We start from the raw sequence: 25,073 nt of genomic DNA on the forward strand, positions 1-25,073 counted from the left end.
GCAGCTCTTTTTTTTTTTTATCCCTGCTGGGATGATCTTCATACTTTGACTCCTGTTCAACATTTAATGTTTGAGTGAAAAATGGTCACCAGCACTGATTATTAATTTTCATTTTTGGAAAGCAGTCATGTGTCCCTCAGGAGGCGTTTACAGCTTTTTCTCAGTGCTGCTGAATTTTGATTGGACGCAGGACAGAATTTAAATGTGTGCAATACTCTCAGGACCACATGAGTGAAAGTGTAATTACATGTCTCCCAGCTTCAGTCAGTATTTATGCCTGAAGAGAGTAAACAAAAGTTAATGTGCTTTTATGCTAAACATGGATAAACATCAGTGTGACGTTTAGCTGCATTAGCTGTATCTGAGTCCAGCTCCACAGACTCTTTACCTCGTTATCCTTTCTGAGCAGCAGAGTCATTCAGTCCTGAAAACCCTACAGTTCAGCCAGCCTGGTGTGTGGCTGCTGAGTTGGGAGTTGAGTGTTTGCTGCTTTTCAGCCCCCCACAGTTATCCTGCTGGATTTTCTCTCCTAACTGTTGAGTCATCAGCTGAATTCTGTAGACTTTTAAAGACTGCTGCCCCTGAGTTTGTATATGATTTGATAAGGATACACACTGACTGTCAAGCAGTGGATCTCCTTTAATGCTGGTCCTGCAGACACACCATGTTGGGCAGTGATATTGGATCTGCTGGGTTATATGTCTGGGCAGCTGATCACATTTTATTTTTAGTCATTATTTTGACTTCCAACAATTATTAAGGAACCCCTTTTTGTTTGCTGCTCACTAAAAGCCCAGACTCACTCCTGATGGAAAGAGTCCCTTTGAATTTATTACGTCTGCCTCATTGTGTCACACTTTCTGCTATCTCGTCCCCATGAGGACACCAGCCTAAAGAGACTGCACAGAACGTGACTGTGCTGTGGAAACAAGCACACAGAGACATGAGGGCCACACGTCTGCTCATCATTTTGTTACCTGTTGAAGATCGGGCTGTGGCTGCTTTCTGGGGGTCGGCAAACTCCGGAGAAGGAAAAATAAGGTTTGCGTGCACAGAGGTGCACGGGCCGCTCTGTAAGAGCTTAATGATGAGACTCAGCAGTGACTTCTGCTTTAACAGGAGCTGAAGCTACAGCAGCTTCTTTGTACTTGGAGGATTTATTTTTCTATCAGCATAATTGCTTGATTGGTAACTTCAACACAGTTACTGAATTTTAAATTAAAGAGCAGTTCAATCTGACCGATTTAGATGTCAGGAAATATTAGCAGTTTTTTTTTTCATTGAATTTTGTACTAAAATGCATCCGAGTTGCTGTTTCCATCCGTTAAGCAGACTTTATTATGTGCATTAACAGGGATTCTTCTCCCATGTGAGCTGGTTTTATCATGTGAAACAAACCCAGTGAGCAGAGTGAGAGGAGCTTTTCTCCCTCCTTTGGCTCATTTTGTTCCCAGTGTTAGTGTTTGCCTGTGTGCACCCATGCAACCATACATCACACAGCAGTGCTGCAAGCATGCTGAAGTTTACCAGCAGCACTGAACGCTGCTCAGAGGCTGTGATTTATAGAGCCATGAAGCACTGATGCTGCAGAGCTGAAGTCTCCGTGGAGCTGGACTCAACTCGTGCCTGTGCTGACACTGTAAAGAGTGCCACCTCCATTCACACAGACACCATAAATCACAGCAGAAGTCTCAGGAACGCATGTGAAAAAGACAAGAGGCATGATTCAAGCCTCATCTCCCTCCTCTTAGCCCATGTGCTGTCATTGATTCACGAGAAGACTCTTGCAGGTCCACCCCTCCAGAATAAATCATTCCTGAAGCTTTTTCCTGCCACAAGAAATCAAAGAGAAGGATGTGGCAGGGACAGAAAGCAGCCCAGCATCACCCAGAGGACAGCGTGAACGCTCAGGAGAGCTGCAAATAAAGAAAGCAGCACAGAGAACAGACAGATCAGCCCAGTGTCCTGCAGCTCCGTTTCAATAATGCATCCCGGCTTTCAGCGTCCAGCAACACGACGCTCTGCAATTCAAAAATATCCACTCTCCATCCTGTTTTTAGTAGATGAAACATGAGGAGGGTGGTGTTACACGAAGCAAACATGACCAATGCAAACCTCCACCAGGACGGCGCCCTCTCTGGGCGGTGTTTCCTTTGACGGGAATATTACTGTATTTGCATGAATTCATTTTCTTTCTTCTTTTTAAACAAACTTTAAGAAGTTTGTAGTGCAGAAAAAAAATCAGAGCAGGGCAGCATGACAGATGTTTGATTACACAAACATGATGTCGGAGCAGGTGATGGATGATAGGTACTGATTCATGATTAACTGGAGCTTATTATATCTTATCATACTGCAGCATATTTCTAACAAAGCAGGCAGCTCATTCTCTTTGATGATCTTAAAATAAAGGCAGATGTAAAAAGTAAGAGTGAGGTCAGAGGTCAAATGTGACCTGACGTTTTAAATCTTTATACGGTTCTTTCAATATGTGCACCCCTACAGAGTTTTATCAGAGTTCATTCAAAACTTTACGAGCAGTCGTGTTTACAGACAGAACGCTGGTAAAAACACTGAGACGCTCTCTGGCTTAAACTTAAAGAAGGTTAGACTCCCAAAGAGACTTTCCCTAATTTCCTGTCTCTCCTCTACTCCAAAAAAAAAAAAAAAAAAGTGAGTATTTATTTTGCCATCCTCACTGCAAGAGGATTGAAATGATGAAGCTCAAAACAAAATATGAAATATAGACACTGAAATGTTGATGCTTAGGATGCCGTCTGATAAACTACAAAAGCTGTAACTGTGCATTCAACACATATATGATGAGAAGCAGTGTGTAGAGTAACCTCAGCCATCAGCTCCAGTCAGACACAGCTGAGTTCAGCATGTGCAGTCACTTTAAAGATGCCAGTTTTTAAATGATCCTAACAAAGTGACGTTAACCATCATTCAACAGTTCCTTCTCCCCACAACCTCCTGTAGCTCCTTGTGATTCCTTTGGAGAAGTTCAGAGTCGAAGAGTTCCTCTCAGAAGATTTAGATTGATAAACTGGATTAGGCGAATTCTGGGGAATTCTTCCTTATTTGATTTTCTCACTGACCTTCATCTTCCTCCCTCAGGTGACCAGCGGAGAGCTGCACTTCAGATACAGATGTGGGAACACCTCCCCCGGCTCACTGCTGATTGGCTCTCATCAGGTGTCAGATGGCCGGTGGCACAGCGTCTTGCTGGAGGTCAACTCCACCTCCCTGAGGCTGATCCTGGACCAGCAGCATCTGGCGTCCTCCGCTTTAGCTGAGCCATGCCGGATGATGCGCTCCCATGGAGCTTTGCTCTTTGCTTCTCCTCCAGAGGTCCACCAGCATCTGCATAATTTCATTGGCTGCCTGGACAGACTGGAGCTCAACGGGGAGCCAATCAGAGTGGGTGACGTGACTGAGTGGAGGGGGTCGGGGAGCAGGAGGGTGTTTGGGGTGTACCAGTGCTGCAGCAGAGGAGGAGCCTGCGACAGCAGCCCCTGTGAGAATGAAGGTGTCTGTGAGGAGGACGCCACCGGAGGTGAGCCAATAAAAATGAGACTTTATTTAAAGTGGAAAAAGTAGAACCAAGAATCACTTCCAAGACTCCAAAACTTTGGACTGTGCACAGATTTGTAGAAGAGCCACAAAGGTTTGGCCCAAAAGTGCACAAGTGTCCAGCTCAGGGTGTTACATCATTTCATTTCCTCTCAGTCTCCAGTTTAACCCGCCAAAATAAAAGCAGGAAAAACAAAATAAACTTGAAGAAATACTACAGCATGTATTTCCCTCAAAAGGTGGAAAACCTTCAGTCATAATTTAATTTTACTTACATTTGATTTTTTTTTAATAGATGAAGAGGCATACATTATTACTGTCACATAAAAAAACACACACGATAACTAGTAACTAATGCACAGAAAGGAGCGCGCATCCATGAGGGAGAGGAAAGATAAAGGGAGACCTGGTTATCAGCACCACAGGAGGAGGAGATGGAGTCACTGAGCCCAAACAGGCGATCTGAGCCGAGTGGATCTGGTTCTCGTTCTAGTGCATCAGTGGAGGACAGACAGATGTAATATTTTGCTGAAAGTAATGTTAGCAGCTTTATTTCAGCCAGAGTTTTAGAGCAGGAGAACATTTCTAACATGGAGCTGATCAGAAGTGTCTGAATGTGGGACCTTCTGGTCCTGCAGACACCGACAGAGAGGACGTCCTGCAGTCTGAACCTCTCCTGACCCCACAGAGGTCAGAGATGCTCTGTTCTGTAGTTTTAGATCATCAATAATAAAGTCTATCACAGCTGAACACTCACTCAGGCTGATTTAAGATCCAAACTGATCAACATGATCAGCGTTTACAGACCCATGGAGGCAGCAGGAAGGTCGAGAGGAGCCGTCACCCTGCAGCAAACGCTCAACACTCTCATGAGCTTCTCTGTGCTAACAGCTGCTGTTTGTGTATCCATCTCCTCCCTCCGGCCCTCAGAGCACCATTGCTGTCCCAAAACCATTAAAAAACACACTCTTCATTACACGCTGCCTCAAACACTCACAGCATCACGGTCACCAAAGCAGTGCCGACACATGCTGCTAAACATCCCTGAACTTCCTGAGCCTTTTGAGCATGGCCTTCAAATAAAACAGGATTTTAGGCGTCACCTGTTCCCACCTGACCCCCTTTACACACTTTCAGATATTTAATGAAGCCATGCCAGGTTTAGAAAATAGGATTACAGATGACGAATAAAATAAAGATGATTCTCAAACAGGCACCGAAGGCTCCAAATTCATCTCTGTTAAAATATGACTAAATCTGAAAATGATTTCAACCCAGAAGGAGTCACAGCTAGAAGATGATCCTGGTTTTAAATGTAGGTTAAAGGAGAGCTTTCAGATGCTCTCACCTGTTTCTTAGCAGCCACCTGTCCCACATGCTGATGTGACCCTGCAGGTTTACCCAGAATGCACTTTGTTAAGTTTCCTGCAGTGAACGATCAGAAACAGCTCAAACATCCAGGTACCAGCGCTGTTTCTGCAGCTCTACGTCTCAGACGTCTCACACTGTGATGGATCATCACGCTGATGCTCACAGCTGCTCAGAGAACACAAACCATGTAAAGCTGATTGGGTTGCTAACAGAGCTTAAATGTGATTTGAGATCTCCTGCACTGATGAAGGTACGAGGAACGAACATGTTGACCAAATTTGGACTAGTGCTGCTGTACTTCCTGTAAAAATATTCATAGTATGAAGATAAAATTTGCATGGCTTCATTAAATATACTAAAGTTATTAAAATCATCTGATTCTGAGAGGGCCTGGAGGGAGACGTCACCCATCAGCTCCTTGTTATTACCTGCAGAGGAGGTCGAGTGAACCTGTGTAAATGCGTCTCTCCTCTCACTCAGGCGGTGCTGTTAAAGATGAGTTTCTCTACGTGACGCTCCAGCTCGTTACAGCGTCGGCTGTCTCTAATTGGACAGATGCATTAAAGCAGGCAAGATTAAAAAGAGTGTCAGACAGGTTTGCAGTCTTTTTGCATTGTTTGTACCAAAAGAGGAAGTCTGGCAGACTCCTTTACATGAACAGCAGCTGATAAGAACACCTGTAATTTTGCAGATAAAGGAGCAGGAGCTCTGAAATATTCTGCAGATCATATATTCTTTTTCTAAAAACATGGATATGAAAGCGAATGTAAAGGTGGAGCAGATAAACATCTCTCTGCTTTGGAGGAAACAAACAAACCCTGAAGCTCTTATCAGAAACCTGCCGCCTCTTCTTTACCTGTTAGCTCCCTGAACTGCAAATCTTCTTATTCTCCTTCAGTGCAACAGGAAACAGCAGGTCACAGCTCAGGTGTTACGTCTCTCAGGACTGTATTCATCATTGTGTCAAACCCCATTTCAGTTCTGCTTCAGGCTCTAAGTCTGCACTGAGGCGCCCAATAACAAATAAATCGAATTTCCCAAAAGATCTCTCGCAGTCGGAGCAGGCGGTAAAAGTGCTGCAGACAGATGATGTTTCTGTGCTCCGTGCAGCCTTCGATCTGCTCTGAGTCCTGACGACAAAGTAAAACGTGAAGTGAAATAACAAGACAGCTGAAACTGGTGGAGATCAGAGTCATAAGCAGACGTCTGACATTTAACCTGACTCACTGTTGTTAGGCTGTTTTCCACCACAGGATCTATCAGGGTGACCCTCTCTCTCCTTTATGTGTGCTCCTACCTGTAGGACGTCTTTAGGGAGGATTCACGTGGAGCTCAATGCTGATTGGTTAAACTCAGAGAGGATGACAAACGCAGAAAAACTCAGAAAGAAGAAATGCAGAATAGGTGTAAAATAAACCAAAAATGAAAGCCGGGAGTTTAGCATCCCCAGCCCCTCATACCTGTGTAGATCACATCCACCACCCTGCAGACCTCTTCAGGAGGTTCAGCTCTGTGGTCCACATGAGGATCACCTCCTCTCTCTCATATCCACGTCTCCTCCTCTGTTTCTCACAAACTCCGCGAGAGGAGACATAGAAATACTGAAACTCAGGATTTAAAAAAAGAAAATATGAGCTGTTTTTGATCCTCTGGTCTTTTTTATGCCATCAGTAGCAGGAAAAATTAAAACAAGCAAACAGTGACATGTTCAGAGTTACTGATTAAAGGTCTCAGTGGGCAGCAGAAGATTTGCAGAGTTAGAAAGTGAAGTTTGGGAACAGCTGCTCTAAAGAACCGACATGAACAAAAAAGGGAAACTAACTAAACTCATCAGGACTGAGCTCAGATCAGCTGAGCAGGAGGCTCATTTCCTCACAGACCTCAGAGAAATGCAGACAATTCCAGCAATAAATATGTTACTGGTTTATTTTTATGGCTTAAATGTGTGGGTGCAGTTATTTTAGTCTGTGCTAAAGTCAGTGCCTGCTAATCGAGTTTGCTGCTCTTTAGGTTTTTCAGAGATTTCTGAAATTGTTTGGAGCAATAACAGCAGAATCACAGCCCGGCCCTCAGCCTGTGTCCTTAATTTCTGCTTCCTTGGCTCTGTTTCCTCTTCCCTGATGGTTTTCCTGCAGATGCAGAAAGATGCGGCAAACATGATGTTTGCTGCTCTGGAGTGGGTGTCAGGTGTTATTTTCTGCCAGTTATCCACAGGAGAATAAACTTGGTGCTCTTTTTTAAGGCTGATTTTTCCCTTTAAACATCAGCACGCTGCTGCTCTCCCGGGTTGGATCTGGCTGACCTTTGCTTTGATTATTTCGTGCCTGTAGGGGAAACTCGCTGTGGCTTTGATCAGTCGCTCTTGTCTCAGATGTCTGGGTGTGTTTTATTTACTCCGCAGAGCCGCGCTGCAGGTGTGCGGGACTCTTCCATGGCGCCCGGTGCGAGCTGACCGACAACCTGTGCGCCTCCCAGCCGTGCACCGACGGCAGGGTGTGCATACCTAAGGCTCAAGGTTACATGTGCAACTGCTCGCTGGACAACGCCAGGTAGGCACATGTCCACACACCACTCATGTACTGATCACACCACAGCCAATTTATTAGGTACAGTCAACCTCATTTTCCTTCAGAGCTGCAGAATCAGCCCTCAGATATTTGACAGGACGAGCCAGGATGGATCCATGCTTTCATGCTGGTTACACGATTAAATCTCTTTTCACAGCAACTGTTAAAGCTCCTGTTTGAGCGTCAGCTTGTGGCTTCATCAGAGTTATCATAAAACACATTACAATCAATATTTTAAGTAGGAGAGGTATAGAACAGGAAAAATACAAAGCTGGCGGGTTAAACTTCCCCTTGTATCCTCGCACGGCGAAACAACACCGAGTATTTTCCAGCTGTTTCCCTGGGAGAAGAAAACTGCTGTGGAAACCTGATTCTCCGGGAATCATTATGTGGAAAATGGCAAATGAAGGCTGAACCTTCCTTCCTCACTCTGATGCTTGCTTATGCAGTCATGGCCAAAAGGATTGACAGGGGCACACCTTTTGTTCAGATCCTTTTTTCTGGCAGGTTTTTGTGATACAGTGAAGAATAGTCATCAGCTTTTTATAGGTTTCACAGACTTTTAGTGGCAGATAAATATTCACAGAGTCAGTATTACAGTGTTTACTCTTCTTCTTCATAACGTCTGCTGGGTATCAGCCTCTGGGCTCCATCCTGAGTGATGGAGACCCACTCCTGCTGGTCACAGTCTGCAGGCTCCTGCGTGTCCACCTGCTTCTTAAGGACTGACCAAACTAAAAATGTCCTCAAATGTCCCAGCCTCTTCCAGCAATCCAGGAGCACGCACAAGTGAGATGGCAGTAATTTGCAAACCTTCACCAACCAGTCTGAGAATGACTCAGTCAGTCTGACTCAGACCGTCATTGTTTGGACGCGTCGCCTCAACCTGGTTGCTGCAACTATTTTGAATCTGGTGAAGCTAATAAAAAGCAAACTAAACTAAATAAAAATGAAACTGAACAAACAAACTGACTAAAATGACCTGAAAACAAAAGACATCAAACCAAACTGTGAAAACCAGACCAACAAACACGCACACGCGTAGATGCTCAGCACCCTTCGGCCATCTCGGTGTGTTCCCCTCACAGAATTGCAGCTGCATTTGCATCTCCTTCCCTTCATTAACGCTGCCGTGCTCCCCGCAGCAGTGAGCAGCCGTCCCTCTTCCTGGTGGGTTTGGATTAATTCGCTGCATGAAAAATGGCTGCTGCTGGATGGTAATTGCAGGCGGCGTGTTTTTGCTTCAGGACTGGGAAAACGTGCAGAGATATTTTATCAAGCTGTCACCAGTCTGCGCAGCGGACAAGAGGAAGTTTTATTTACAGTGTCCAAAGTCATTGAAAAACTTTGCTCTCATCTGCAAAGTCCAGAGAATAACAGCAGTAAATGTATTTTGCTCTGTAAAGCACTGCTGGGAAGTACTCTGAGTGAAGTACAGCGGGGCATCTGTGGGCACATTCATGTAGAGCAAAGTGACAGATTTCTGTGAGCACTGCCGCTCCAGCACTTAGCAATCAGAGCTGTGCCAGCAGGTCCTCTGGGTGGTGTTTTGTGCCCGGGCCTGAAAGACGGGGGGCCACTGTGAAGCTTTTAGTATCATGAGCCAATTTGACCTTCGGTCCCGGCCGAGGTGGCAGCCTTTGTGCTCCTCTCCACTAACGAGCGCTTGTTCAGACAGATTTCGGGACCAAAGTGCTGCTACAGTTTAAAGAGAAAACACTTGATTTGAGGCATTTTCATGAGTAGAAAAAAACCAGCTTTGGAGGGAGGAAAGATAAGGTGCAGTGCTGTGCCAGCTATGACAGGGATCTTTCATCATTTACAGAATGATGTCATTCCTTTGCTGCTCATAAAAAAACAGAACCTGCCTTCACCAGGCCTTTCAGAACTGTCACATTATATCATCTTAATTCAAGCTCCGCTGGCCTTCTTTGGAGGTTTGCAGCTGCACAGAGACCGATGTGCTGTGATCACAGAAGCTGCTCAGTTTGACGTAGTTTGTTTGGAGGTAGTCTCTGATAAACTCGCTCTGCGGGGCTGAGCGTTAGATTTCGGTCCCAGACTGTGGAGATGTGGGATTGCGACTGGATGCAGAATCTCAGCTCGTTATCTCTCTGCACTGAGACTGCCTCCAAAGATGACGAGCCCGACTGTCAGCAGCCGGAGTACCAGAAGCTCTAAGAAGGAGTCGATAGCAGAATCAGCTGTTTTTCATGGGTGCAGCTCTGCTGCTCAACCCACAGATGCATTTTCCTCACAGACGTGGCTCCATTTAAGGGAAATAAACAGGCCTTTCCAACAGTGTGAGATTTATTGCCAGCGAGCATTGTTACAACACAGAAATAATCCAGCAAACATAAATGTCCTTACATTTGCTAACTTTGTGTGATGTTTGATTAAAAAGCTATGAGAACAGATCCGTACAAATTGAATGACTTTCCTGATTTAAATTCAGCCAATCTCACATTTAAGGTCATAATTTTGTTTTCTGAACATTTAAAGCCAATTTTAAATTCAGCACAGCAGTTTGTAAAGAGTGAAACGCAGTCTGTTTATTAACAGTTAACTTCAATAGTTACTTCCTCCAAACCAGCAACATGTTTGTTAGATCCCATTCCTACTAGACTGTTCAAAGAAGTCTTTCCATTTATTGATGCTTCAATCTTAAAAATGATCAATCAGTCTTTATTGGTTGGCTGTGTACCACAGACCTTCAAGGTGGCTGTAATTAAACCTCTACTTAAAAAGCCATCACTTGACCCAGCTGTCTAAGCTAATTATAGGCCAATCTCCAACCTTCCTTTTCTCTCAAAGATTCTTGAAAGAGTAGTTGTAAAACAGCTAACTGATCATCTGCAGAGGAACGGTTTATTTGAAGAGTTTCAGTCAGGTTTCAGAATTCATCACAGTACAGAAACAGCATTAGTGAAGGTTACAAATGACCGTCTCAGGGCCTCTGACAGTGGCTCTCACCCACAGTGTGTCCTTTGTCTTGTCTCCCTCCCTGAGCTGGAGGTTCCTTCCTGTTAAAAGGGCGTTTTTCTTTCCCACTGTCACCAAGTGCTCATCTGATTGTTGGGTTGTATTATTGTAGGATCTTTACCTTACAATATAAAACACTTTGAGGCAATGCTTGTTGTGATTAGATGCTATATAAATGAAATTGAAGTGAATATATTTGTTGTAGTAACTGTTTTGCCTGCTGTCTGGGTTTAAACCTGTCAGATTTGAGTTTTACTCTGAAATTGGTTTAACGTTCTTCCCTTTAACCCTTCAGGTGCCACAATGACCCTGAATCCTGTTCATCTGATGTGTGTCCTGGAGGGTTCAGCTGTAAAGTCACTGATGGCACCATCCATTGTGAACCGCTGCCTGTGGTCAGTCAGGACAACAAACCCGTGATTTTAATTTTTCTTTCTTCTTCAGTAGCAGTAAATTAAACTTTGATTTTCAATCCTTTGTCATCCTGTCCTTCAGGTCGCTCCAGTGTTTGGCTACATGGAGATCATGGAGATTGGTGCCGGTGTGCTCGGATTAGTCTTCTTGGTTGGCATCTTTGTTTGCATCAGGAAACGATATGTTCAGCAGAAGAAGAAAAAGCCGGTCTGCGTCCAGGACTCTAACGGGTAAGAGGACATTTTGTGTCTGATGTTCCATCCGTCCTGGATATTTAACGATAGAGTCAGCATCCGAGCTTTCAGCTTACAGATCGCTGTAATTGCTGTAAAATCCCTAAATTCAGCCGCTTCACCAGCAGGTACTTACAGCCCAGTCTGGTCAAGAACCTCAAAGCAAACTCCCAGGAAGTCAACCTCATCGAGATGAGCTCGCTGGTCGGCCCCACCAACAACCTCGACCACACACCGTTCAGGTCGCTGCGTCCACACAGCCAGATCGGTTCATCTGGAGGGGGGTCTCCAAAGACACAGGGGCCCGTGGTGTGCAGCGTTGCTCCCAATCTTCCTGTCAGACCGCCTTCGAGCTCTGACAACGACTCCATCAGGAAGAACCACTGGGACCTGGACTACGAAGGTGAGCATTTATTTCTTTGAACCTGTTCACGCTTGAGCTGGGCCAATCAGCTGGGACAGTTTTCTGATGATGTGTGGTGAATAAATGACACCAAAAAAGTTTAAACGGAAATTTCCAAGAAGCCCAAGAGACACAGCTGGAAGTATCATATGCAAATGTATCAGCTATCACACATCTTCTAAACTTTTGATTTGAAAGATCTCCTGAAGGAGGAACCGGATTAAAAAAGACACTCAGTAAGGTTTAAGATCTAAGCTCTCAAACGCTGGTGCACTCTCAGTCTGTCAATGGATATTTAAAAAATATTAGACATCCGATCGTGAACATAAATATTCAGAATAAAGCAGGACTATCAGCAGCTTTTCTCAACTGCACAGAATGCAAAGCTGGATATCAGCCAGGAAAGCTGTTAGACCTGAAGCACCTGGGGGAGTTAACGGACCACTTTCCACCCACAACACGGCGCATACGTGTGTTACAGTTGGAAGAGCGGTGTAGGTGCAGGTGATGAAGAGGAGCAGTGACTCATTTAGCCTGCCGCATGACTGTATCAGAAAGTGATTCTGACCCAGAAGGAGTCACAGAGAGACGATGATCCTGCTATCAAATGTAGGTTAAAGGAGACATGAGCCTGAAAGTTTACCCAGAATGCACTTTGTGAAGTTTCCTTCAGTGAATGATCAGAAACAGATCCAACATCCAGGTAGCAGCGCTGTTTCTGCAGCTCTACGTCTCAGACATTGATTCAGACTGTGATGGATCGTCACACTGATGCTCACAGCTGCTCAGAGGAAACAGTCCTGTTAGGAAGCAATTAGACTCAAGGTATAAGTTAGCATGGCTTCATTAAATATAATAAAGTTGATTGTTGTTGATTTTGTATGACCCTCAGTTGAAGCGCTTAAACTTTCTTTAGTACAATTTATTCCTTTCGGCTTTTTTTATTTTTTATTTCCTGTTTAAACTTAAACTGAATTTTAAGCTTTGCAGCAGTGTGCACTGTTTAATGGAGGACAGAGAACACCAGCGTCCCTGCTGTGGAGGCTGGAGCCCGGTCCTTCCTGGGAAACGTGGAGTCTGTTTTAAAGAAGAATATGATGCCCTCGGGGAATAAATTAAAGCTCTGACTTTTCAATAAGACATAGTTAATGTTTCAAATAATCAAATTGGAAAATAATTTGGAAGAATGCCGTCTAAGTCACCGCAGCATTTCAGTTCTGACACGAAAGGTCAGAAGAGGCTGAGCGATTCAGTCATTCAGCATCACTGTAAACAAGCATTTAATCACGATGCAGAGCGCTGCATCGTGGGAAATGTGGCTCTGTCAGCCGCAGTCGCTGATTAAACTCGGGAAGATGAAACATTCACAGAGGCCAACGGGAAGCGATAGCATCAGGAAGCAAAGTGATTTCTCTGTTTCACTGCTGCACATCTTTATTTTATCTGTGATTGCTTCAGTCTGCGCTCACGTCTCCCTCGTCTCCTCTTTGACTTTGTCTCCACGCTCCGTCTCATTAGTGCCCTTCAGCTGTCATCGCTCACGCTCCTTAAGTCTGTCCCGGGATCATCCGTTGAGCTCTAGCGTGTTGATGGTTAGCGTGGCAAAAATCACATGTACACAGAGCTGTGTTACGATCAAGCAGGTGAAAAACGTGCATCCCCATAGACCCCCATGTTAAAGCTGTCCAGCAGAAATCAACATGTTTACAGGCTGATACAGAAGCTGCTTTGGTCTCTGTGGATAATTCCCCTCTTCATAACAGCTGTACGGGGGGGGGGGGGTTCTATAACTCACCTGTTGCAGCCTTTTCAATGCAATTATAAATACTACGGCTGCTGTGGGCTTCATGAAATATCCTTAGTTTTGGTATCAGTGAGTTTGGTAAAGTTTTGCTTATGAATGGCATTCGTTCTGCTATAAAAACAGAACATCTGTGCCGCTCTTCATCTTCCTCTTTCTCCCTGTGAGGCTCACTGATTAGACAGATTTAGGATCCGTGTGAAGCCTCTTTGTTTAATCCATCTCTGCTCTGTTTGTCCCTCTGCCTCCTCGCCACATTCGGCCTCTCTCTGCTTTCCCATGCATACTTTCTGTAAGCAATCGATACCGCGGAGCTGCGACCCACCCGTGCATTGCTTTGTTGCTCGGGCAGATGAAGAGAGGCGGGCCAGGTGTTTGTCGTGCCATCGCTCCCCAGGCAACAACCGGCTGGCAGGTCGTTCATCTGTTTGACCTTATCAGGAAAAGAAAGGATGCATTTCTCTGCGAGCTGCTTCGCTCCTTATAAGCCTGTTATTGTTAAAGTCGAAATCCCCCCGAGGCTTCCCTGTGGCCCCGATACCCAGCTCTGACTATCACACCTCACAGGAAGATAATGTGACTCTGCATATTTTCAGAATTTCAGGGGTTCAGGGTCATGTGATTTTTTTTCCAGCATTTTTAAGCCCTCATAACTTCATGAGTACAGGAGATATTCAGGCCTGAAAACACACATTTAAGCTCTGTTAGAAAAAGTGCATTCTGGGTAAATCTTCAGGGCTCATATCAGCGTGTGGGAGAGGATGAAAGGTCACCCCCAGGATCATCTTCTAGCTGGGACTCCTTCTGGGTCCGAATCATTTTGCAGTGGTTGTGGTGTCAATGTGGGATTTTCTTTAAATCAGTGCCAAAAAACAGCAGCATGTATTCCTGAGGACTTTGGTTCAGTTTTAAGAAGCACTAATTCTCAGATTTATACTTTTCCAATCTTCATTTTAATTCCTCGTTGAGCTTTTATGCTTGAAGAAGATTAAAGCCGTGGCTGCTGTTATGAATACAGCTCATAATCTTCCAAACATCATGAGATTACTGCTGATATTGAATGTTTTCATTTATTTTCTGTGTTTCTAAATGAATTATTGACAGTGACAGTTTGCAGCCGCACTGATCTGTGGTTAAAACATGCACACAGTCGTGGATGGCAGCCCTTTTAGCTGTGAGGTGGGATTACTGCGTCACTCTTTGTGAGCCCTTCTTAAATATCTCTGTGATCGGGAAGCGCCACAGAAAGCCTTGAAAGGGGAATTTCATTACTTTTAATGGTCTTTTCAAGGCAGTTTGAATATCAGACTTTAAGAAAACAACTCTAAGCGTTTGTTGCTGAAGGGAAAGTTTGAGAGTTTGTCCCCAGTTTTCAAATTGTTCCAGCTCAGCAGCCAGCCCTAGCCCAGCGTGAGCCCCCTGCTTCAGGCATAAATACACATGATGGTGAGTTCTGACTCTAATTATGATTTTTGCTTCTACACATCATTTCACTGATTAAATGAGGCCCAGAGGCTGCAGACTTTCTCCAACAAGCTTAGCAGATAAAAACTATCTGAGACCTTGAATAAAATCCCCAGCTGGACATTTTCAGATAGAAAGCTTCCTCCAAACAGCACTGAGTGACATTTCTACATCTTCATGTGAATCAGACCAAGAGGGAATTTTAACCTGCTGACAGATCGGCCGTGTTTCCGGTCCAAGCGTCTCCTGATGGAGGACGTGCTCGTCTTTTTTTGTCCTTTTGTTTTTCGTCTTTTTCTTTTTCCTCTTTTTCTTTGTCTCTTTGGGGTTTGTTATAAAGTGGTCACTCTCTGCCTCTCCAGTTTTCTATCAGCTCTGTGAATGTGCAGCACATCTTTAAGCTCAGCTTTTAAAAACAGGCTCACGGTGCCCCGGACACCAAATATATGAAGGCGTCAGAGAAGAATCCCTCTGTGTGGACATTAAACTCGTGATCAGGACTTTTTCACAGCGGGTAATCCAAACCACGCAGCAGCATACTAATGACTAACCTTGTGCCGTGGATGGATCATCTCAGACGCTCTGTGGGCTGAAGCTTGTTGACGTTTGTGAGAAGATGGCCCTCAGCTTTCTTTCTCTCTGACCTCAGTAAACAGTGTGTTCATGGTCTAGTTTCAGGTCATAATTGTGTTGGCTAGACGACTGAGTCACAGCATCTCCAACACTGCAGCTCTTTGTCGGGTGTTCCCGGTCTGCCGTGGTCCAAGGAAGGAGCGGTGGTGAACCAGCGACGGGGTCACGGGCGACCGAGGCTCACTGATGCACGTAGGGAGCGAAGGCTGGCCCATACCCCCCCCCAAAAAAAACCCCAGACCCCCTAAAAATGGTCAACATTGTTTCTGTTTGAGTGCAATACAGTGAAATTTGTTTTGCTAATACATAACAATAATTTCTGACATTAAAATCAGGTGACCACTTTATCAGTTCCTTACGTACATATTTTGGAGATTGTATAAATTTTTGTGACAAAAATACGTTGTTATCTTACTTTTTAAGATAAAATATTCACAAACTATTTCTTGAAATTACTTATAGATTATAAAAATGATAAATTAGTGACCCCTTGAAAGTCTAGACCACCCCCACATTAAGAATTTATCTTGATTGGCATCATATTTACTCACACAACTTTATGGATGTGGGGCTGAAGGGGCTCGCTTGCATCATACAGCCGGGCGCAGGGCGGATATTAGCATGGATCTGAAAACATCTGGAGCTCCTGCTGTCTGCCTGTGGCACCAGCTAATGAGTTATTGAACAAAGGTTGTTAGTGTGGATGAATTTAATTTGAGAGGGGAGCTTTAAAGATGCTGCCAGGGTTTCACGTCCTCGTGTGTGAACACTTAGCTGTGTTTATTACTTCTTCCGCTCATCTGTTGTCTCTTTTCACCTCTTTGTCCTTTCATTTTGTCTTCATCCACCCTTCCACCTCATCTTCTTTCCTTTCCTCCAGCGTTTTTGTCTCCTTTGCATTTCCCCTGCTCCTCCTTTGTCTCATTTTGTCTCCGTCTCACAGCTGGGAGTCTGCTTGGTATTCTCAGTAACCAAACCAACAGCAGGAGGCTTCTTAATATTTGTCGGAGCAACGTGTAGAATGTGTCTGCCTTGTTACTTTGAGATTTGGGGATGAAGGGCAGGAATATGAAGTGGTAATCCTCAGGAAACAACTTTGTTTTTTTTCTCCTCCTCCTTTCTGCAGGGGGTTGTTCTCTGGGATGCTTTGGGATGATTTGCTGCTGCTGATGATGATGATGATGATGATGATGATGATTGTTGCTCATTTTGTTGGTTCTGAGGATTTAGCCACACAAACTCATACGATGGTGTGAGCGTAGGCTGGGTGCGGCGTCAGAAGTTTCCACTCGAGTAGAAAAGGATGATTTTCTAAATGTTTTCATGACTTTAAGAGAATTAAAATCCAGCAGCAGGTACTGAATCCTCTGCTCTCAATTAAATGCTCTTTCATTCAATCAGTAGATGAAGGAGATGCTGTGGACATGTCTTCCAATAAGGAGCTAAAAAACACTGAATGAATACCTTTTCATTTAATAAGTCATTTTTATTCCATTCATTTATTTTTTTATAGTTATCTGAAGATTTTAAACCCAGTTCATGAGTGGAGGTGAGTTTGAGTGTGGAGGAACCTGAAACAAAGGTTTCAAAGCTGGTTGAGATCAATCAGAGCTGTTTCAAGCTAATTAGAGACCCAAAGGCAGCCCTGTTATATTTGCTTTCTTTGATATCGGCTCATTTTTCCCTACTGTGTGACCGTATGGGCTCATTGATATGTTCTTGTTTTTGATCAGTTACACAGCTGACGCCTTTATCCATCTCTGAAAACAAATAAAAATCCCTGTTTGAAAGTATGAGCTGCTGTAGCTCTCACAGTTTCATTCATTCATACATTTTCAAATTAGTAAACAGGCTTCGGCTCATTCTCGCTGTCGCGGGTTTTTAACCAATGCTCCTCCTCCTCCACCAGCACTGATGTGGAGGTTTTGTGTGAGCGGTGTCACCTGTTGCTCAGGTGAACACTGCAGTATGGAGCCTATCACAGCTGTCATAGGGTGAGAGGCAGGGTACACCTGTACAGGTTGCCAGCCTGTCGCAGGGCGAACACAGAGACAGAGAGAGACAACCATTCACATTCACACCTATGGACAATTTCACCTTACATAATACAGAATATTAATTTTACTTTATTTATGATTTTATTATTCCGTTTTTTTAGTGTCCCATTCTTTTCCTGATGAATTGAGCTCATTCTTGTATAATAATAACCTTAATTAAATATTTTGTCATATCTGAATGTGTGGAGCTTTTTTCATTCTACTTAATTATTGAGATGAACCCGAGGTGACTTTTTAAAAACTCCATTTATCAGTGATTACTGTAGAAATAAAATACCAAGCAGATCCAGAGCTGCAGTGGATCTTTATGGATTTTCCAGGTTGATGATGATTTTTAGTGTTACAGTTAAAAACCATAATACCTTTGTCATTGTATTTAAGAGGCGTTATAGCCCTGAGGTGTAGCTGAAAACTAACGTGCTCAGCATTAAACGACTAAAGTCTTTATACATTAGGTTTAAATAAATATGAACGTGTCCATGGCGTTCGTTTAGAGAGGGACGCTGTGCAGAGAGCGGTGAGCTCTGACCGACGTCATCAGTTCTCTGCAGCCAAAGGTCACCTAACCAGCACGTTTTCTTCTCACCGTCTTCCTGTTTGCTAAATAATACGAGCTGCTCCTCTTTTAGTTCTGCAGCACATGATTAAAATCCCACCTCTTACTTTGGATTAGCTTCCTGAAATCATAAAATAAGTATTTCAAGGTTGAGACGTAGCTGGAGATTCCTTTCAGGGAAACAGCTGAACACTGAAGAGCACGTGGTGGGTATACAGAAAGATGGAGGAGCTAATCTTTAAGGTTGCCCTTGAATTGTTTGAATCTTGGCTACAGAGGAGGGAGCAGGATTATTCTACTCAGAGTCATTAGGCGTGCTCCTGGATCAGTCACCTGCCTTTAAGTGAGATACGGTGACCTCGGGACGCTGAGCTGTCCTCACGCACCTCCTCCGCATGCTCTCCAAATCAAACCCACACAGCTAAGCTTTTAATATGCAGACTGATAAACCTTTTCAAACCCTATTTTCAGTGTTAACCGTTCAGTTTGAGTGTGAAGAAGTTTCTGCAATTTAAATGTATTTTCACTGTAATAAAGCGCTGCCTTCATGTTTAAAAAACTTTATTAAATGAAGCCGTGCAGAATTTTACCTTCATGCTAGGTGCGGGTGCTAGCATGTAGAATGATATCACGATATTCCAACAAAATTTGAGATACTGATACAGAAAAAAACTGAACAAGGTTTTATCAGTGATCACAGGCAGCAGCAGTTATTAGTTCAATCAAAGCGGACATTTTCCATTCTTCTTTTCCAGTGAGAGCTCACCGATGACCGATGATCAATACCTGATTCAAAGTGTGAATCTGTTGAAGTCAGGCGCCAGCAGCAGCGTCACAGCATAAAGTTAAATGAAAGAACAAAAGTAGTCCTGTATAGTTACCTGGAGATGTTAGGTAAAAGTACAACTGCTTTAACAAAACTTAACCTTGTGACTCTTCAGCACCTGCATATGACCTACAGTCACATGAAGCTCCACAAAAACTATTCAATGTAACTCGCACACACTGCCCCACTTGGCAGCCACCTATCCCACATGCTGATATGACCCTGAAGGTTTACCCAGAATGCACTTTGTGAGGTTGTCTCCAGTGAATGATCAGAAACAGATCAAACATTCACTGAAGTGACTCTTGGAGTGAGTGCAAAATTGATTTGGTTGCAGTTTTTAACAGAGTTTAAACGTGTTTTTCAACCCTGAAAATGTCATTTGGACCCATCTCTGCATACCCGGAGAGCTGTAACTCAAAATATTCATAGTATGAAGGTGAAAATGTGCATGGACCTCTTCAAATGCTGAAGTTATTGTAGAAGAAAAAACTCTGCTGATTCTGGGGTGTGTGTTGGGAATGTTTTTTAGATTTAAATGTGAGTGGAATGAGTCCAGTAAAGAAAAGGCCCATTTCTCACTGACACTGTGTGAAACCATCAGTAATGAATTTTCTTCCTCTCCTTCTTGTCCTCAGTCTACCCAGCTGACCCCGACTACTACGGCCGCCCGACGGTCCAGGAGTTCCCTCAGTTTGACATTGTAGAAGACACCTACTCCACCTCCACCATGGACTCTCGCAGGAACTCTCGCTTTGGTGGCTTCCCCTTCCCACTGGAGCGGTGCGACCGCCGCGCACCCCTGCCGCCGTGCTACAGTAACCAGAACCTGGATGACTTCCTCGGTCCGGACGGACTTCCTCTTCCAAGCTCTCAGTGCCCCAACGAGTACACTGCCATCAGCTACTACCCCACCCAGCACACCCGCAGCCTCGACAATGTCACGGGCTACAAGAGACTCAGCATGCGCCTCAGTGTCGCTATGCCCTCGTATGCGGAGCAGGCCAGCCCGCCACCAGCGCCGAACCAGGCCCAGCCTCAAACCCGACCTGCGGGACAGAACCCACGCAGCTGCGACGGCTCGAGCATGGTGGAGAGCGACTACGGGAGCTGCGAGGAGGTGATGTTTTAAGACTGTGACATGTGACCCTCAGCAGTTCAGATCCATCCAAAGGCAGCTTCATGTACTCGTACTCAAACTGCGCTCTCGCTGTCAGATCTGATCTGTGCCTCGCTCGGAGGCGGATGAATGCAGCATGTAGAACAATTCTTCACACACCTTTGATTTGTTTGACTCTTTAAAGTGTTGCAGTCTTGCTGCGCCAGACTAGACGGAGTATTTCAGGACCGCTCTCATACCTCCGCAGAACAAGTTCAGCACAAGTTCATCTTTTGGTGTGGGAGACGTCGCTGAGAGCGCTCGCCGACTCGTCGGGGCTGTGAAATCATGAACGGTATCACCCACTCGGCTGTGCGTTGTCTGCCTCTCTGCACTCAGAACACATCTGATGAGCCCCACACTCACACAGCATCAGGTGGAGCTGTGCTGAACACTGATACATTGGGTGTTATGTGCTCATATCTGTTCATAAGAGAACAGAAACACAGGTTTATGATGTGTCTAACAATTTCAAATGTCAGCGTATTAAAGCACATTTCATGCGGGAGAATCACGGTGTTTATTGTTAGCATTCAGAGGGCTGGATCCTCGGTAAAAAAAAAAGTGATGTGATTTGTGACTTTGTATTTTTAGCTGTAAAAACTCTGTAAGCATCTCCTCGTGGATTTTAATGAGTGTGAATTCAATGACAGTATTTTCTGTGTTCGTGTATCGCTGCCCTCCGTGATAAAGGGAACTCTTAAAGTGGGGGGGTCTCTGCAGCAGGAAAGAAATGTCTATGCAGCCATTTTAAATGGATCGAACAAGCAGAAAAGCTTGTTGTGCAGAACGCAGCATTTTTAAAAGTGACTGTTAGAATCTGAGAGTTTGATGTTTAGCCTGAACATCAATTTATAAAATCAGCTGTATGACACAGAACAGCAATAAAAGGTAACGTTTCCTTTTCCAGAAACTGAGCAGAAATGACGTGATCTTTGTAACTGATCGGTTTGTTTCATTAGGAGTCTAAAACCCAAACGTGTGTGGAGTATTAAAATCCCTCCTAATAATGTGGAAATTCCCTCTGAGAAGGGCCAAATTTCTTCTGAACTAATTTATGATCTGAACTGGAAGAAATTACAAATAAATATTTGAATTTAAGGAGCTTCAGTCGAAAGCTGACGTTTCTACATTGTGATGAATCAACTCTCTCTTTTGATTTCATTGGTGATTCACAAACCGATGGGTTCAGATGCAGATGAACGTGTCTGTTTTGTGACTAAAGGATCCACGCTGTGGTAGCCGTGCTCGTACTTTTCAGTAACTTTAAATAACCGGACAGCCGAAGCACTTTGACAACGTAAAACTGTCCTCCCGTGAAAAACTCCCACAGGCTCACGGTGTCCCCGACACCAAATATTTGAAGGCTGCAGGAGAAAGAAAATCACTCTCAGGGTGGACCTGAAGCTGAGGAGGTTAGCAAGCTCACTTTGTTGTACCAGCTGGGAGAGCTTTGAGTGTTTGTTTGATTTTAAGAACTGAAGGACAGATTAGATCAGCTTAACGACGTCAGGCTTTAAAAGCTGACACAGGAAGCTGTTATCATTAAAGTGAGTTTTTCAGTAAGTTCCTTTATTAGAGAAACCAGTGTAAGGGAGTGATGATACAGTCCAAACACCGCAGAGCCTCGGGTGGTTTGTGAATTCCAGAGCAGAAGATCAGATCCTGGAGGCTGATTGGATTTTGCTGCTGTTTGGACAGTTTGTGTTGGAGCGCCGGGTGAATATGAGCACCGTGTTTACTGCTGCTTCCAAAACGTGCCGGGTTTGCAAATGTAAAAGAAAAAAAAAATCAAAGCCTGCATAAACTGAATATGTGCTGAGCTCGCTCAGAGGCTGGAGAGATAAACAGGACATGAGGGCAGCACTTGTACTGGAAGAAGGTATTTGTAGTAACATGAATGCGTTAGCAGGCAGGGGGATTCAGGCCGGGCTGGGTAAGAACAAAAATGGTTCTCATTGGTTTTTAATGTCCTGGCTGTCAAATCTGTCCCATCTGGCACCAATATGTGCCAAATCAAAGCACACACACTCTAAATATTGAGTCATATTAAGTTGCTGCTGGTTTTACTGCAGTCCTGCTGAGCTTTGGCTCAATTTCCGAAAGAAACTGGAAGAATTCAGGCTTGGAAGCATTTGCAGCTTAAATTCACTCATATGAAAGAGAGACGTGCACGGCTACCACTGTGTGATCATCGCTTACTTCTGTTTATGTTACGCACAAAGGTCAGAGGTGACCTAAGAGACAGCCTTTAAAAATGTCTTAATGTAGGCGTTAAGGTTTAAACGTGCTCTCTCACTGGGCGATCAACTGTGAGCTCTTTCCCTTTGTTTTCAAGTTGTTTGTACAAAAACGATCCTATAATCCGCTCATACTTGGTGTCTGTGTGTCGCTGTGCTGAATATGAATCACATGAATGTACTGACATGTTTTGTTTGTATTAATTTCATTCATAAAGTTTATTTTTGTACCAATGTGGGCGTCCCCATGTTTTGCCCTGATGTTTCTCTGTGAGAGATTTTATTAAGATGCCGTCTTTCCATTTTGTTTTCCAATATTGTAAAGAGAATATCAATAAAGATATTATCTTCTGTAAATACTGACCATATTGGCCTCTGTCAGTCAAAACAGGCCAGATGGACAAACACTCGGTCCTCTACAGACGGGATTAACGTTATCAGGGGAAATCGTGTAATCTGAATTTGTGCAACATGGTGAGAAATTTACTTGGTCAAATATTTACTTCATTTATTTCATAAGGTATTAATTAAAACCTTTCCAATCCTACTTCTCACAACTCTTAAGTGTTATATATGGAATAAAACATTCCCACCTAACGGGGGAAATATCACATGGTGTCCCCCAGGGGTCCGTTTTAGGACCATTACTGTTTGATGTGATTATAACCTGTTGTCAGCTTATCAATAACAACCATATACCAATACAGTTATACATAATTATATATTTCCCTGATTTAAGCACTGAAAACCGGGTGACGAGTAATTTTCTGCAGTTAAATTGCGATAAGAGGTCCTGATCAGAGGGTCAAAAGAGAGAATGTAGAAATTTCTGATAAATGATCACAACTGTCTCTGGAAAATGCTACAGAAGTTAGAAACCTTGGTGTGATCACAGATGTGGATCTTACTTTCTGGAACTGCAACAGCAGCACAGTGAAAACCTGACAGTGTCTCAGCAGTTCGTGAAATACAACCTGTTGTGTTCAGCTCGAGTCAAGATGACTATAAGATAAACAGGATCTATGCACAGGAAGTAAAACTCTTAGTTTCTGCAGGTGATCCTGTGGAAGCATTGACTGCCTATGATTTTAGCCATACTTCCATATCAGCAGGTCAAAAACCCCATCATAGAAACCAAAAACTCTTCAATGGGCCACAAGCTCTAAACATTGATGAGTCTGTATATGAAGGTAGAGCTGCTCAGTTCATAATCCTCATTATTTAACACAAATATTTATTAACAAATATGCATGTTTAAACAAACATGACATGAACCGATCAGGTAAAAAGAGCTGAAGGTGGTCATAAAGTCATTACGAGCAGAGGTAGGCTCAGACTGGGACTGGATGAAGTCCAAGTCATCATCAATGCCAGCTCCAGCTCTAACCCTAACTATAACTCTAATCAAGCACAATGGGTCATTTCTGTTCAGGGAGTACAGGGTTGGGGTAGGTTTAGGCTTAACACTGGTGATGACCTCAGAGGGTTAGCAACGCTCCCACAGGTTCAGCCACTAAAACCTCAAGAGTTTTACTTCCTGTACAGTGATCTTAATCAAAGGTACTCTTCGTCATCTCAGCTGGCACACTAGTCTGAGCTTTTAGGAAGGTACAAAACCACACTACTGGCAGATGATGGCACTGAGAGGCGGCAGCAGGCTTGTGTGCACTGCAGCCACACAGAGAGTGAAGGTAAGCCAAACCCAGCAATCCGGAGACAAAGGCAGAAGCTAATGATCCATCCATAGGCTCACCTGTCGAAACCTTTCATCATGTATACTTCCATACTTCTGCCTGACCAAAGGGTCTCTTTCTATCATCTTGGCTCAAGCTGAACTAAACAGCAAATAGATTTATGCTTTTAGGAAGGTACTAAAACATACTGAGAGTAACAAGAGGTCCAGTTGTCAGGAGATCTGCATTGTAGCCACACAGAGAGCAACGGAGAGCCAGGAGCCAACGGACAGCTCAGGTGCATGCCAGCAAAGAGATACCCTCAGTCATCTGAAACCTTAAAAATCAGATTCACTGCCCTATATGAAGTTCACGTCCAAGAAATGGACCAAGTTAAAGTTTAAAAAAAACTTTTTTTTTTAAATAAAATACTTACAAAATCCATTGAAAGCATCCAATCAAATTCCTCATGGAGACTTTACACAGCTAAGAAGAAAAGGTTTCATGGCGCACTTTGTGAACAGTTTCCTCGAGTGAGATCGTTACTGAAGCGTGTTTGCACTGAACAATTCTAAAGACGTCAAACGCAGAGAAAACGAGCAGAAGCTGCAACCACTGAATTCCTCACAGACTCACGGTGACGTTTCTGAACTGATTAAAGCCGCGTAGTGAAGAGAAAATGAGATAACGGCAGGATGACAGTGCCAACACCTTCGTCTGTAGTCTGAGGTTGTGAGAGTGTGAAGGGATGCCAGCAGGTGAGATAAATGTGAGGCAGAGCGTGTATGTTTCAAACTCTCATTTTAAAAGAAACACTCTTATCTGACCTAGTCAGCAACTTTCTGACACGTCCTGACGTTACCTGATAAGGTGTCTGTACTCTTGGGGAATCTGCTTTCAGCTACTCCACTTGGAGTTAATGACTTATGTTTTCTAAGATTTTCCTTGAAGCTGTTTTTACCCTTTCAGCTGATATTTGTCCTCTCATTATTTATTATTGTAGGGTCTTTACCTTATGGTATAACGCGCCTTGAAGTGACTGTTGTGATTTGATGCTATGTAAATAAAATTTAATTGAATGGAATTCATAATTGCTCTTTGCTGTAAATGGATTTCAC

At 43.8% G+C, this 25,073-nt stretch overlaps 1 protein-coding gene across 2 annotated transcripts in view; it reads left to right on the forward strand.

The window, feature by feature from the left end:
• Nucleotides 1-21,851, forward strand: part of fat2 (FAT atypical cadherin 2) — a 116,275-nt gene extending 94,424 nt beyond the window's left edge. Inside the window, exons 24-29 of one of the 2 annotated variants that reach the window (XM_030738688.1) lie at nucleotides 3,121-3,559; nucleotides 7,349-7,496; nucleotides 10,792-10,891; nucleotides 10,992-11,140; nucleotides 11,269-11,546; nucleotides 19,522-21,851. In XM_030738688.1, coding sequence (XP_030594548.1) covers nucleotides 3,121-3,559; nucleotides 7,349-7,496; nucleotides 10,792-10,891; nucleotides 10,992-11,140; nucleotides 11,269-11,546; nucleotides 19,522-20,015 — 1,608 coding nt within the window. In that variant the 3' untranslated portion in view covers nucleotides 20,016-21,851. The remainder of the gene's footprint in view (nucleotides 1-3,120; nucleotides 3,560-7,348; nucleotides 7,497-10,791; nucleotides 10,892-10,991; nucleotides 11,141-11,268; nucleotides 11,547-19,521) is intronic. The other variant, XM_030738689.1, reaches the window with a different exon arrangement.
• Nucleotides 21,852-25,073: the final 3,222 nt, after the last annotated feature.

This window comes from Archocentrus centrarchus, chromosome 10 (assembly GCF_007364275.1).
Source record: "Archocentrus centrarchus isolate MPI-CPG fArcCen1 chromosome 10, fArcCen1, whole genome shotgun sequence".
NCBI lineage: Eukaryota > Metazoa > Chordata > Actinopteri > Cichliformes > Cichlidae > Archocentrus > Archocentrus centrarchus.